This window comes from Salmo trutta, chromosome 32, assembly GCF_901001165.1.
Source record: "Salmo trutta chromosome 32, fSalTru1.1, whole genome shotgun sequence".
Taxonomy (NCBI): Eukaryota; Metazoa; Chordata; class Actinopteri; order Salmoniformes; family Salmonidae; genus Salmo; species Salmo trutta.
In genome coordinates, this window is record NC_042988.1 from 25959345 (window position 1) to 25973470 (window position 14126).

Here is a 14126-nt window from a genome sequence, read left to right on the forward strand (position 1 = left end):
TTACAATGATGACATAATCCTGTGGTTTAAGTTTCACCCTCAAAACAACAGTTTACATTGATTACTTTTTTCAAATCCAATGTATTTTCCACGTAGATTCCAATTCACAATACGCTGACAAATTACGTTGGAACAAAGTTGATTCAACCAGTTTGTGCCCAGTCGTAGGCCTCCTAACCCTCCTCCCACCGCAGCACCTGTTGCTCCAGGCTCTACCCACACATGACACTCCCACCTCTCGTTTCTCAGAAACAGGCAGACTGACTCTGACTGGGAGGTCAGTTGGGCTAGGAATAATAACTAAGGACTAGTTTCTTAGAATCCTGTTGTGGGCAGGTAGGAGGCCAGGGGACGTGATTTGGCTTTTAAAGACATTTTTCCCTTGGGGGGCGGAGCAGGACCTGTTCTACAAGTCCAGGTCACCCATAGGATGTGATCTCATGTCCCTCATTTACTATGTTGTGTGTCCTTAGCTGTCAGTCCAGTGTCTGTTCCTGGATGTGAGATAGAGCTGGCAGAGAGCTTTCCTCAGGAAAGAGGAGATGCTACAGCACTGCTGAAAGATATTTCCTCCACTGAAAAGGGAATACACCACAGTAGTCTCTAGCTACAGTGCAGGAGCCAGTCATGGCGCTGCGCCCACGGGCTTCCTCCCAGCCTGGGAAACCTTCGTTCTTACAGAGCCCCAAGGTGGTCATGGCTCTGCGGCCCAGGGCCGTGTCCTCTCACTCGGGCTCCATGCTGGAGGACGAGCTAACCTGCTCTGTGTGCTGTGAGATCTTCAGGGACCCTGTGGTGCTCAAGTGCACCCACAGCTTCTGCCGGGCCTGCCTGCAGCAGTTCTGGAACCAGAAGAAGGCAAGGCGCGAGTGTCCCGTGTGCCGCAGGAAGTGTTCCCTGACGGAGCCCACAGTGAGCCTGGCTCTGAAGAACGTGGCCGATACCTTCTTCAGGGAGCAGAGGAGCCAGGGCGAGGCGGGCGGGGGGCCGGACAGAGGGGGCGTCTCAGTGAAGTCTGAGGCGAAGTGCCCCACACACGGGGAGGTGCTGAAGCTGTTCTGCCAGGACGATGCCGAGGTGCTCTGCTGTGTGTGTCACACGTCTAAGAGGCACCAGGGCCACTGTGTGATCCCACTGGAGGAGGGGGCCCAGGAGCTCAAGGTTAGAATGGCTTGTCTCGTATCATTCAGTTTTGGATGGTTGTGTAACCCTCTCTTTTATGGTGTTGCAAATATTGTATTCTGTCAGATAATCTTTTAATTTCACAGTTTTTATTCAGATATACTACTTTATATTGACCATACTACCTTGAAAATGTATTCTTAATCCAGCTCGTTTTAGCAACAGTATAAAACTTGAAGCAGTACAGTCAGCTATCAAACATAACTATTGTGAAACATGATTGTTATTGATGTGACACATTTCACAACAGTGACATTTCGAAATGGATCCTGAGCCATTGATACTGTATCTGCTAGAAAAAAAAGAAAAGAAAACGACACATTGTAAGGTGTGTAGTGAATGCTTCCTTACACAGTTACACCGTATGCTAGTGCAATGCACTGGCAGCAATTTTTCAACTAACCCTTACCTGGTGATACTTTCTTAATTCTTGATTCAGAATAAACATTTCTATTGTAAACGTTTGCGTGCAGTTACAGATGGTACTCCAGAAACCATAGAATATGGTGTCACCAAAAGAAGTATCACCAAAACATCCTGATTACGGTTAAACAGCAGCCTTTGCACGACCTCAGATGAGCTTTAGCTCTGCCGTTGACGTTCGTGTTTACACGGCAAGATTTGCTTGAGCTAAGCTTCCACTTTACCGCTTATACACTTTACAGTGGTATCCCTAAAAATGTTCTCTCTCTCTCCCCCTCCTCTCTCTCCCTCAGGAAGAAATGAAGAAAGAATTGATCCCTCTGAAGAAGAGCCTCCGTGGCCTCTATGAAGCCAAGCAGGAGTGTGATGACACAACAGTACACATCAAGGTATCAACAAACAGGGCGTCCAAAACCGTGGGACATCAGCAGATCCCAACACAACACTGACTGATGTTTAGCTCACACACTGTTAGTCTAAACAGTTGGAGGAATGCCTTTGAAAAAACAAACCCTTGAAAACATGGTCTTATAACTTGTGTACAGTATATCCTCATGTGGACAAAGCAGTCAATATGCTTTGTGCCTTGTATTTGAGCAAGCAGTACAAGTGCCTGGTGTTTGACCAAGCAATTTCCCCTTGAGGGATAATAAAGTTATTTTAAATTGATTGAATTTATCCCACAAATCAGAAATCAGACATGTCTAGGTTGTAAGAGACTTTGTTGTCAATGGCTTGCCTACCAAAACAACGTTTTGACAAATGTCTGCCATTGTGTGCCACTGTTCTAGAGTTATAGATAAGATTGTATCCCTCCTATGACCCGTTTCTCCTGTTTGTCCAGAGCCAGACCCAGCAGACAGAGAATCACATCAGAGAGGAGTTTGAGCAGCTCAGGCAGTTCCTTCAGAATGAGGAGGAAGCCAGGATAGCTATCCTACAGGAGGAAGATGAGCAGAAGAGACATCTGGTGAGGAAGAAGACAGAGGGCATCACGGCAGACATCCTCACCCTCTCTCATGCCATCATCGCTATTGATAATGAAATAGCCTCCAGTGATGCTCTTTTCCTCCAGGTAAGAAGAATAGGAACTTTTATAAACCAGCAGTATTGACAGTACAAACAGTTACAAAACATTTGTTTTGTTACCTTTTCAGAACTACAGAAACACAAAGAAGAGGTAAGTGTTCTGACTTGAGTACCTAATACCTTTATAATGTAATGTACCAAACTCCAACTAGAACTAACTGTCTGTTATATTGTTGCAGAGCTGTGATACCTCAGAAGGGTCCAGAGGAGATCTCAGGTGCTATGATCAACGTGGCGAAGCATGTCAGCTCCCTCAAGTACAAGGTCTGGGAGAAGATGGTGGGGCTGGTGGAGTACAGTATGTATAGCAAGACTACAGTAGTCTGTTTATGCTCCAGTCTTTGGCTTGTTAGGTATCTAGCTAGCTATAACTGCATTAACTAATGTTCTAGTGAACTTCTACTAACTCGTATAGATGTACGATAATTCATTTATTACTAAATCCACAACTTGTAAATATTTTCTAAAACTGTTTCCATCACTAAAGCCCTTTTCTCCATCTCCCAGCTCCTGTGACTCTGGATCCTAACACGGCCTACTCCTGGCTCTCTCTGAACAAGGACCTGACCAGTGTGACCAACAGTGGTCATGTGCAGGTGCTCCCAGACAACCCAGAGCGTTTTGACCACTTCGTGTTCGTCCTGGGCTCTGAGGGCTTCACCACCGGCTGCCACGCCTGGGAGGTAGAGGTGGGGGACAAGGACGACTGGATGCTGGGTGTGGCCAAGGAGTCCATCAACAGGAAGGGCCGGATCTCAGGCTGCCCTGAGGGCGGCTTGTGGATGATCTCCCACTGCGAGGGTGAGTATATGGCCATGACCCGGCCACGCACCCCTCTCAAACTGACAGGGGGGCTGAAGAGGGTCAGGGTGCAGCTGGACTACGACTCTGGGGAGGTGACCTTCTCCAACCCTGTTAACATGACGTCCATCTACACCTTCAATGATATCTTCACTGAGAGGATGTTCCCCTTCTTCTGCCCTGGGGCCAACATCAACGGCAACAACCCCGGCCCGCTGAAGATCTGCCCGGTCAAAGTGGCTGTGTGGAACAGCTCCACCTGGTGATGAGGAGGGGTTCTGACAGCACCATTCAAAGAGAGTGGTAGCTGTACATCCAAGGCACATATCCAGCCTCAAGACACATAGGTAATGGCATAGTGAAATATTTGTCACGGTGTGTGTGGAAAACATTTTGTAAGATCTTTAAGAGATTTTTTTGATTACCTTTTGACTTTATCGATAGAAGAAATTAGATACTAATTATTACCGAAAGACTCCATTTGACATTGGCTTTTTTGCCATGTTATGGAATGTGTAGTAAAGAGCATGTGTGAGATGAATGAAGATATACGATACGACACAATGAATATTACAATTCCTGTATATAAAAGCCCCAAAATGTTATTTTTTTTCTCAATTGAATAAACTTTGGGGGGATACCACTTGATTGTACTCATGTTTATTTGATGTATATTTATAGAAGGTTTATAGAATGATTATAAATGATTGTGTTCAGAGTTCTCCAGTGTTCAGTACAATCCAGTGAGTTTACCAAGGCATGACTTTGCCCTCATGGTCCAGGAAGGCCCCAGTCTGTTTCTCAGTAAGGGAGTCCATCATGCACAGCAGTCCTTCCACACTCTCTGGAGCATCGATCGCCCCCTGGCGGTCATAGTAAACACATACATGGTCGGCCTTTGTGGCAGTAGTGGTATTAGACTTTATTGGGCCATGACTAATCAAAACCTTTCAAATGTTGTCTTGACCCCTCCAGATAATCAAAACAGAACATCAGACCAAAGCCCTGTTTTAGGCTTATGCCACGACCCACTATTGCGTTCTGACTCCTGCTCCTGATGGACTATTGGGACAACACTGCTCTAAGGTGCTTAAACATAGTTCATTACATCCTTTCCCACCCCTGAGGTCAATGTGGTCAATAGAAGCACCCTGCCAGTCAGACTCACCCCTTCTCCACCCATGTCAGTGCGGACCCAGCCCGGGTGCAGGACCGCAAACAGGATCTCATCCTTCCTGAACTCCTCTGTAGCGCAGAGCGTCAGCATGTTCAGACCAGCCTGAGAGGAGAGGAAAGGAGGAGCAGGAAGAGAGAAGGGAGAGAGGCTGTTAAAGAGGAGAGGATACAGGACAATAGATTGGATGTAGAACCATGACTACGGAATGAATGAAAAGGTTTCAAACTCATCAGACACATGACATGTATTCCATTCCAGCCATTACAAAGAGCCCGTCCGCCGATTTAAATTGACACCAGCCTCCACTGACATGGCTGGGCTAACCTGACACGGAATATAATGTGATGGGAGAGGATGTGTTATAATAGGCAAGGTAACAGAGGTATGTTTACTTTGCTGATGCAATAGGGAAGAAAGAATACATCTCCTTGATGGTTGCTATGGAGCCCACCGTGCTGGAAATGCTGACCACAGCTGGCTTACTACAGGACATTCCTGGTTTCCCACTGGCTGTGGCTGCTGCCTGCAGATAGGGCAGAAACTCCTAATGAGGACCACAGGGACAGAGAATGAATCATTCAGTATTCTACACCTTTTGTTTGTAGACCTTAGGAAAAACAAATACATTTTCAATGTCCTCTACAATGTATTTGTATGTGTGTTTTTCTGGCTCTCTGCTCTCACCTTAGTGACGTCCATGGGGCCCATGATGTTGGTGTTGAATGCAGCTTGCATTTTCTGGGTACTTGTGGTCTGCATGGTGCCGTAAGTCAGCACCCCCGTGTTGTTTACCAGCAGGTTGAGCCCAGCCTTCCCCACCAGACTGCCCACCTGGCGGACTCCTTAATGCTGCAGGGGTCTGTGGCGTCTGACAGACACAGAGGAGAAAAAGTCAGCCAGTCAACCGCTAGACTAAACCCAGATCTGTTTGTGCTGTCTTGCCACCCCTAACTGTAATTGTCCTTAAAGCACAAACAGATCTGGGGCTAGTCAACCCCAGTATCCAGTCTAACATCCCAGCTGGCCAGCTCAGAGTAACCTGGCACTCTGCCATGTGATTCATACAGTACAGGCAATACAAGTGCATGCTGTGACTGGTGAGATTGACAACAGTGCCATTAATAGGCTCAATAATCCTAGTGCTAGAGTGTGAAGAAACAAAATAATGGAACACAGCGAGTACTCACCAAGACGGATGACAGTGATGACATTCGGGTGCTTCTTTGCCAGGTCTCGCAGACCCTTAAACAAAAAGGACACATTGTTGGTTAGACACAGAAAATACATCTCCAGGAAGGCTTTATTTTCTATCTTTGCTCAGTAGAGTTTTCCTTATTCAGTGGAGTTTGCCTTCAAGCAGAGCCATGTATTTAGAGAGTTGGGCCATTGAGGTTTGTGCATTATGATGCATTTACATGACATTATTTCAACATTCTAAGGCAGCCATGTGAGCGCCCTATTAACATTATATGGGGAATATTTAATAATCACCATTGCACTGCACACTGCCCTATCCCATCTGGACAAGAGGAATACCTACCTAAGAATGCCGTTCATTGACTATAGCTCAGCCTTCAATACCATAGTACCCTCCAAGCTCATCATTAAGCTCGGGGCCCTGGTCTGAACCCCGCCCTGTGCCACTGCGTCCTGGACTTCCTGACAGGCCGCCCCCAGGTGGGGAAGATAGGAAACAACATCTCCACTTCACTGATCTTCAACACAGGGGCCCCATAAGGGTGCGTGCTCAGCTCCCTCCTGTACTCTCTGTTCACCCATTACTGCGTGGCCATGCACGCCTCCAACTCAATCATCAAGTTTGCAGACAACACAACAGTAGTAGGCCTGATTACCAACAATGACTAGACAGCCTACAGGGAGGAGGTGAGGGCCCTGGCGGAGTGGTGTCAGGAAAATAATCTCTCCCTCAATGTCAACAAAACGAAGGAGCTGATCGTGGACTTCAGGAAACAACAGAGGGAGCACGCCCCTATCCACATCGACGAGACCGCAGTGGAGAAGGTGGAAAGCTTCAAGTTCCTCGCCATACACATCACTGACAATCTGAAATGGTCCACCCACACAGACAGTGTGGTGAAGAAAGCGCAACAGAACCTCTTCAACCGCAGGAGGCTGAATAAATTAATCTTGGCCCCTAAGACCCTCACAAACTTTTAAAGATGCATAATTGTCGGGCTGTATCACCGCCTGGTATGGGAACTGCACCACCCGCAACCGCAGGGCTCTCCAGAGGGTGGTACGGTCTGCCCAACGCATCACTGGGGGCACACTGCCTGCCCTCCAGGACACCTATAGCAGCGGATGTCACAGGAAGGCCAAAAAGATCATCAAGGACATCAACCACCTGAGCCATGGCCTGTTCACCCCGCTATCATCCAGAAGGCGAGGTCAGTACAGGTGGATCAAAGCTGAGACAGAGAGACTGAAAAACAGCTTCTATCTCAAAGCCATCAGACTGTTAAATAGCCATCACTTGCCGGCAACCACTCTTTTACTCAACCCTGCACCTTAGAGGCTGCTGCCCTATATACATAGACATGGAATCACTAGTCACTTTAATAATGTAACACAAGTCACTTTAATAATGTTTACATACTGCTTTACTCATCTCATATATATACTGTATTCTATTCTACTGTATTTTAGTCAATGCCACTACGACATTGCTCATCCTGATATTTATATATTTCTTAATTCCATTCTTTTACTTTTAGATTTGTGTGTATTGTTGTGAATTGTTAGATACTACTGCACTGTTGGAGCTAGGAACACAAGCATTTTGCAACACCTGCAATAACATCTGCTAAATATACTGTATGCATGTGACCAATAACATTTGATTTGATTTGATTTAAATAAGGCTATGTAACTGAATGTCTAGAATTAAAACAAAATACAACATTCTAAAAGTTGACCCAACTCTCTAAATACATGGCTCTGCCCTCAAGGACATAGCTGCCCTAAGAACAACATGGAATAAGGAACACTCCAATCTCCTCTCTCTGCTCTCACCTCAGCTCTGAGCCCGTCTAGGTCTCGGCAGCAGGCTAATAACTGGCGGACCGGCCAGGGAGACTCCACCATCTGTTTAACCATCTCCAAACCCAGGCCTCGGTTGGCCCCCGTGATCAGGACGCTGCATGCTTTAGCTGCCATTTCTTCTCGTTTCAGTCTCTGCCTCGACCTGGAGTGTGTGACTGTTCGGGGCTCTCCTTCTCACCCCATTTATAACGTCATGTTTATTCTGTAGCCTCACCACACCCAGTGAGGTAGTATGCTGAGTTGTGTGTGTGTGTGTGTGTGCGTGCCATTGGCAGAAGGGCTTGTGTATGGGAAATTAAGGACGTTAATATGGTGGTTGCAAATGAAATAGAACCCACCGGGCACTCACTGGTTGAATCAACATTCTTTCCACGTCATTTCAATGAAATGACGTTGAACCAACGTGAAATAGACGTTGAATTGAGTCTGTGCCCAGTGGGAAGTTACATAATGTAAACTGTGATGAGAGCTAAGCCAACAGTAGGCATGGGGATGCAGCCTGGACTGCAGCTAAAAGCTGTGTCCATTGAACAATGGAAGATGAATGAGGTAATGTAAACAACTCAGCTTTGGGAGCAGAAGGTGGATCAGATTCAGAGAGCTGATGAGAGGACGCTTCCCACGGCCTGGACAAACCGGCTCCTGAGAGGCGTTACTACAGACCCTGGTTCGATCCCGGGCTGTATCACAACCGACCGTGATTGAGAGTTCCATAGGGCAGTGCACAATTGGCCCAGCGTCGTCCGGGTTAGGGAAGGGTTTGGCCGGGGTAGGCTGTAAATAAGAACGCGTTCTTAACTGACTTGCCTAGTTAAATAAAGGTTAAATAAAAAGAAGGGGAAAGCACTTGGGCCAGCACTGTGGTTCTTAGAGGGAGGTAAACGACTCATGATGACGCTGCTCATGGGAGGTGATATGGCTGATTTCCCTCTCAGTTACACCCTTAATCATCCTACTACTGCCACACTCACAATGACAGGGATTTACTGTGTCAGAGGGCAGTGTGTGTTTCCCTGCAGGAGTAATCTAATCTAATGAGTCATTCATAAGGACTGTATGTTTGTTTGTGAGTGTGTGAGTAGGTTAGAGTATAATAATAGAGGCAGTGGGTTTCTGTGAGAGTAGGACAGAATGTGAACCAGTGTGATAAATGGAAAGTGAAGGAACCCTGTTATATAAAATGGTGGTCATAATGGTGGTCTATTTAAGCAATAAGGCCCGAGGAGGTTTGTGGTACAGTGAGGGAAAAAAGTATTTGATCCCCTGCTGATTTTGTACGTTTGCCCACCAACAAAGAAATGATCAGTCTATAATTTTAATGGTAGGTTTACTTGAACAGTGAGAGAGAATAACAACAAAAAAATCCAGAAAAACACATGTCAAAAATGTTATAAAATGATTTGCATTTTAATGAGGGAAATATGTATTTGACCCCTCTACAAAACATGACTTACTACTTGGTGGCAAAACCCTTGTTGGCAATCACAGAGGTCAGACGTTTCTTGTAGTTGGCCACCAGGTTTGCACACATCTCAGGAGGGATTTTGTCCCACTCCTCTTTGCAGATCTTCTCCAAGTCATTAAGGTTTCGAGGCTGACGTTTGGCAACTCGAACCTTCAGCTCCCTCCACAGATTTTCTATGGGATTAAGGTCTGGAGACTGGCTAGGCCACTCCAGGACCTTAATGTGCTTCTTCTTGAGCCACTCCTTTGTTGCCATGGCCGTGTGTTTTGGGTCATTGTCATGCTGGAATACCCATCCACGACCCATTTTCAATGCCCTGGCTGTGGGAAGGATGTTCTCACCCAAGATTTGACGGTACATGGCCCCGTCCATTGTCCCTTTGATGCGGTGAAGTTGTCCTGTCCCCTTAGCAGAAAAACACCCCCAAAGCATAATGTTTCCACCTCCATGTTTGACGGTGGGGATGGTGTTCTTGGGGTCATTGGCAGCATTCCTCCTCCTCCAAACACGGCGAGTTGAGTTGATGCCAAAGAGCTCCATTTTGGTCTCATCTGACCACAACACTTTCACCCAGTTGTCCTCTGAATCATTCAGATGTTCATTGGCAAACTTCAGACGGGCATGTATATGTGCTTTCTTGAGCAGGGGGACCTTGCGGGTGCTGCAGGATTTCAGTCCTTCATGGCTTAGTGTGTTACCAATTGTTTTCTTGGTGACTATGGTCCCAGCTGCCTTGAGATCATTGACAAGATCCTCCCGTGTAGTTCTGGGCTGATTCCTCACCGTTCTCATGATCATTGCAACTCCACGAGGTGAGATCTTGCATGGAGCCACAGGCTGAGGGAGATTGACAGTTCTTTTGTGTTTCTTCCATTTGCGAATAATCGCACCAACTGTTGTCACCTTCTCACCACGCTGCTTGGCAATGGTCTTGTAGCCCATTCCAGCCTTGTGTAGGTCTACAATCTTGTCCCTGACATCCTTGGAGCGCTCTTTGGTCTTGGCCATGGTGGAGAGTTTGGAATCTGATTGATTGATTGCTTCTGTGGACAGGTGTCTTTTATACAGGTAACAAGCTGAGATTAGGAGCACTCCCTTAAAGAGTGTGCTCCTAATCTCAGCTCGTTACCTGTATAAAAGACACCTGGAAAATCTTTCTGATTGAGAGGGGGTCAAATACTTATTTCCCTCATTAAAATGCAAATCAATTTATAACATTTTTGACATCTGTTTTTCTGGATTTTTTTGTTGTTATTCTGTCTCTCACTGTTCAAATAAACCTACCATTAAAATTATAGACTGATCATTTCTTTGTCAGTGGGCAAACATACAAAATCAGCAGGGGATCAAATACTTTTTCCCCTGACTGTATGTGGCCAATATACCACGGCTAAGGGCTGTTTTTACGCACGACACAAAGTGGAGTGCCTTGACACAGCCCTTAGCCATGGTATATTGGCCACATACCACAAACCCCCGAGGTGCCTTATTGCTATTATAAACTGGTTACTAACGTAATTAGAGCAGTAGAAATAAATGTTTTGTCATATCCGTGGTATACGGTCTGATATACCATGGCTGTCAGCCAATCAGCATTCAGGGCCCGAGCCACCCAGTTTATAATTATATATATGTTCTGTATGTTTATAAAACACATAGGGCCGTATTCAATCTGTATCGCTGAAGTTCAGCATTACAGCATGGTTAAAATGTAAAGGCAATGTTCCCTCGTTATCGGAGACTGCATTAAGACCATTAGGGGATTCATAAGGATAGGAAAACACCTCTATGCATAACCTTCAGAGCTGACTGGCACCAGTACAAACATATGATCGCAGCAAGCGATAACTGGGGGAACAAGATACACAGGCACGGCAGCCAAGCTTGGCTACAGTGTGAGAGTATAATGACAGCTTTGAAAATGAATTGGAAATCAAACTGAGCCATTGAAAGAGTAGATGTATAGCAACTTTAATATATACATATTTCCATATCTGTTGAAACAGCACTGAATGAGGGCACTGTAGTGCAGGGATGCTGAGCAGCATTCTCACCACACGGTGGCGCCACCATCTCTGCTAAACCTCTGCTGGGTTTTAGACAAAGATTCACGGCTTTCAAGTCCTTGCTCTCCACATGCATGACTCTCCAACATGCATGACAATAATAGAATAGCGAGCTGGTTGAGGAGATGGGGGAAGGGTAAACACTAATTAACTAACTAACTAACTAACTAACTAACTAACTAACAGAGACAGAAAGGCTGGCCTTGGCCACAGAACTATCCATAAAGTTACATGAATCAGTAAACGAATATTAGCTTTGTTCAAGAGATACTCATCGACTGGGTCACTCCTTCAAAGCTTTTCCCTTTCTTTCTGAAGACAGTAAATGGTGTTATAGATTATCCAGCATTAGTGTATGCCTGCTAGCTCTCTAATTGTGGAAATTGACAGGTGATCACTGCTCTTTGGCTTCCTCTGCTGCTGGTGAGCTAAAAGATGAAAGTGGGAACTGACTGAGAGTTAAAGTAACAGTACGATCAGATAAAAAGGTACAAAAAATATTTATGAAACCCCAGATCAGCATACTGTTGGCTCGGCTACAATCACCTCGACATACACAACCACATAGAGACAGAAAAATAACAGTCATTTGGAAATGTGATCCTTTGGCTGTCCAGATATAAATGGCAGTGTCTGGCTTATAACACACATACAATACATGCACATACATAAATACAAATACAAGTTCATTGAATGCACTTCTGTGTCCCCAGCTCTCCACTTCAAAAATGAAACGGTGCATAAATTAAACAAATCAGCTTGTAGAAAAGGTCCATGCACTTGAGAGTTTTCGGATACAAAACTAAGTGACAGCTGTGACTGTCTGTTCAGAGTAGATGTGTCCTTCCCTATAGTATATCTCTCCCCTCATCTCTCTCTCTTTCTCTCCCTCGCTCTCTCTCTGTCTCTCTTTCTCTCTCTCGTTTCTCTCTCCACTCCCACTATGCTGCTGAGTTCCGTTGTCTACGCTCACAAATGGGTGCTGTTCTGTGTGTCGAACCTGTGGCCCTCGGAGCGGCTGTTGCTGACCTTCCTACTGCCCCCCTGGTTAGGCAACAGAGACAGAGGGTCTGGTCTGATCAAGTACCTGGACATGGGACACACACACCAAGACACTTAGATGAATAATACATTTAACAAATGCTCATACATTCTTATAACAAGTTATAAACCATTATACCTACAGGCTTTTTTTATGAAGGGTTACCCACTTAACTTTAGTGATTTCTTCCTGAGTGAATGTGCAAGACTTAATTTAAGTTGGACCAGTATATTGAGGGAAATTGTGTGAAATTGCCTTCTGATGATGTGTGATTTGACTGAGCCATCAGGATATTGTGTACTCACACCACATCGTGCAGCTCCAGCCTGGTGTCAGGAGAGGGGTTGATGAGGATGTAAGACAACCTGTTGCCCTGGTCCGTCATCCCATCTGACACAGGAAGTACACACCACAAGACAGGAAATAAACATGACATGTCACAGGAACTCAAATGATACCAATTAAGTTGTTCCTTAGTAATATTGATTAAAAAAATAGTGGAGGAAAACACAAAGCTATGAGCAAACGGTTCTATTCCATTAGGCAGGCACAGTGCAGTGCTACATGACCACACATCCACCCCTCAGAACATATCCAACAGTACTCACTGAATCCGGTGGCTGAGAGGCCCAGGTGTTTCATGCGCGTGCGGACCAGAGCGTTGAGCTCCTGTCTCTCAGAGCGTCTGAACAGGGTCAGTCTCTGCTGGCTGATCCTCTCCGCAGCGCTTCCTGTGGCCCCCTTCGACCCGCTGGGCCCCCGACCCCCCTTCCTGCTCAGCCTTCTGGCCCACTGCATGCTCTTCCGCCGGAGGAGGGGGTGGTCCGAGGAGTGGGAGGAAGAGGAGGGGGGTTCGGAAGAGGTGGAGTTGCGGTGGGGACCCCTCCGGGACAGCAGGGGCTCTCTGGGCTCTCTGGTGTCCTCATAGTCCTCCACTGTGATGGACACCTGGGACTGAGAGAGAGAGAGACACACACAGCGCAGAACAATATCAAGCAGCAGCTGTTTCTATTGTGAGTTGTTACTGAGTGAGGTGAGTTTTTATTCTGGGTGTTGATGTTTTATCACTTAAACATCATGATGATGTACAGCTTGGTGTCATTGACTCCTGTAAATTATGATCTTTCTGTCCAGACAGGTACCTCAGAGACGGGTAACTTTTGGGCTTCAGTGCGGTAGATGCCGATGGGGATGTCACCAGTGGAGGAGCACAGTTTCTGGTAGAGTCGACCATAGGTGCGGATCCACAGGTCCTCCTCAGTGATCTTCATCTATGAGACCCCAAACACCCCAACTTCATCATCCTCAGTACCAGGCAGCTACATTAATACCCCTTCAACCTCAGTACCTGGCATCTACACTAATGTTCCTTCAAACTCAGTACCAGGCAGCTACACTGATGTCCCTTCAACCTCAGTACCAGGCAGCTACACTAATGTTCCTTCATCATCCTCAGTACCAGGCAGCTACACTAATGTTCCTTCAACCTCAGTACCAGGCATCTACACCGATGTCCCTTCAACCTCAGTACCAGGCAGCTACACTGATGTCCCTTCAACCTCAGTACCAGGCAGCTACACTGATGTCCCTTCAACCTCAGTACCAGGCAGCTACACTGATGTCCCTTCAACCTCAGTACCAGGCAGCTACACTGATGTCCCTTCAACCTCAGTACCAGGCAGATACACTGATGTCCCTTCAACCTCAGTACCAGGCAGCTACACTGATGTCCCTTCAACCTCAGTACCAGGCAGCCACACTGATGTCCCTTCAACCTCAGTACCAGGCAGCTACACTGATGTCCCTTCAACCTCAGTA

General features: G+C 46.2%; 2 protein-coding genes and 1 pseudogene across 2 annotated transcripts in view; 1 reads left to right on the forward strand and 2 right to left on the reverse strand.

Annotated features, from left to right (window-relative positions):
* Positions 1 to 468: 468 nt before the first annotated feature.
* LOC115171565 (tripartite motif-containing protein 35) lies at positions 469 to 4138 on the forward strand. The gene is made up of 6 exons (XM_029728512.1): positions 469 to 1161; positions 1899 to 1994; positions 2450 to 2680; positions 2763 to 2785; positions 2874 to 2992; positions 3202 to 4138. Exons 1-6 carry the CDS (start codon positions 628 to 630, stop codon positions 3759 to 3761), a joined length of 1563 nt encoding a protein of 520 aa, XP_029584372.1. The 5' UTR covers positions 469 to 627; the 3' UTR covers positions 3762 to 4138.
* Position 4139: 1 nt separating this feature from the next.
* On the reverse strand, positions 4140 to 7849 carry LOC115171566 (C-factor-like; annotated as a pseudogene).
* A 3297-nt stretch (positions 7850 to 11146) lies between these two features.
* The window catches only part of LOC115171567 (potassium channel subfamily T member 2), a 90336-nt gene continuing 87356 nt past the window's right edge, over positions 11147 to 14126 (reverse strand). The window contains exons 27-30 of the mRNA XM_029728515.1: positions 13451 to 13579; positions 12917 to 13262; positions 12614 to 12698; positions 11147 to 12353 (exon numbers count right to left, since the gene is read on the reverse strand). Of these exons, the coding sequence (XP_029584375.1) occupies positions 12236 to 12353; positions 12614 to 12698; positions 12917 to 13262; positions 13451 to 13579 (678 nt within the window). The 3' untranslated portion in view covers positions 11147 to 12235. The remainder of the gene's footprint in view (positions 12354 to 12613; positions 12699 to 12916; positions 13263 to 13450; positions 13580 to 14126) is intronic.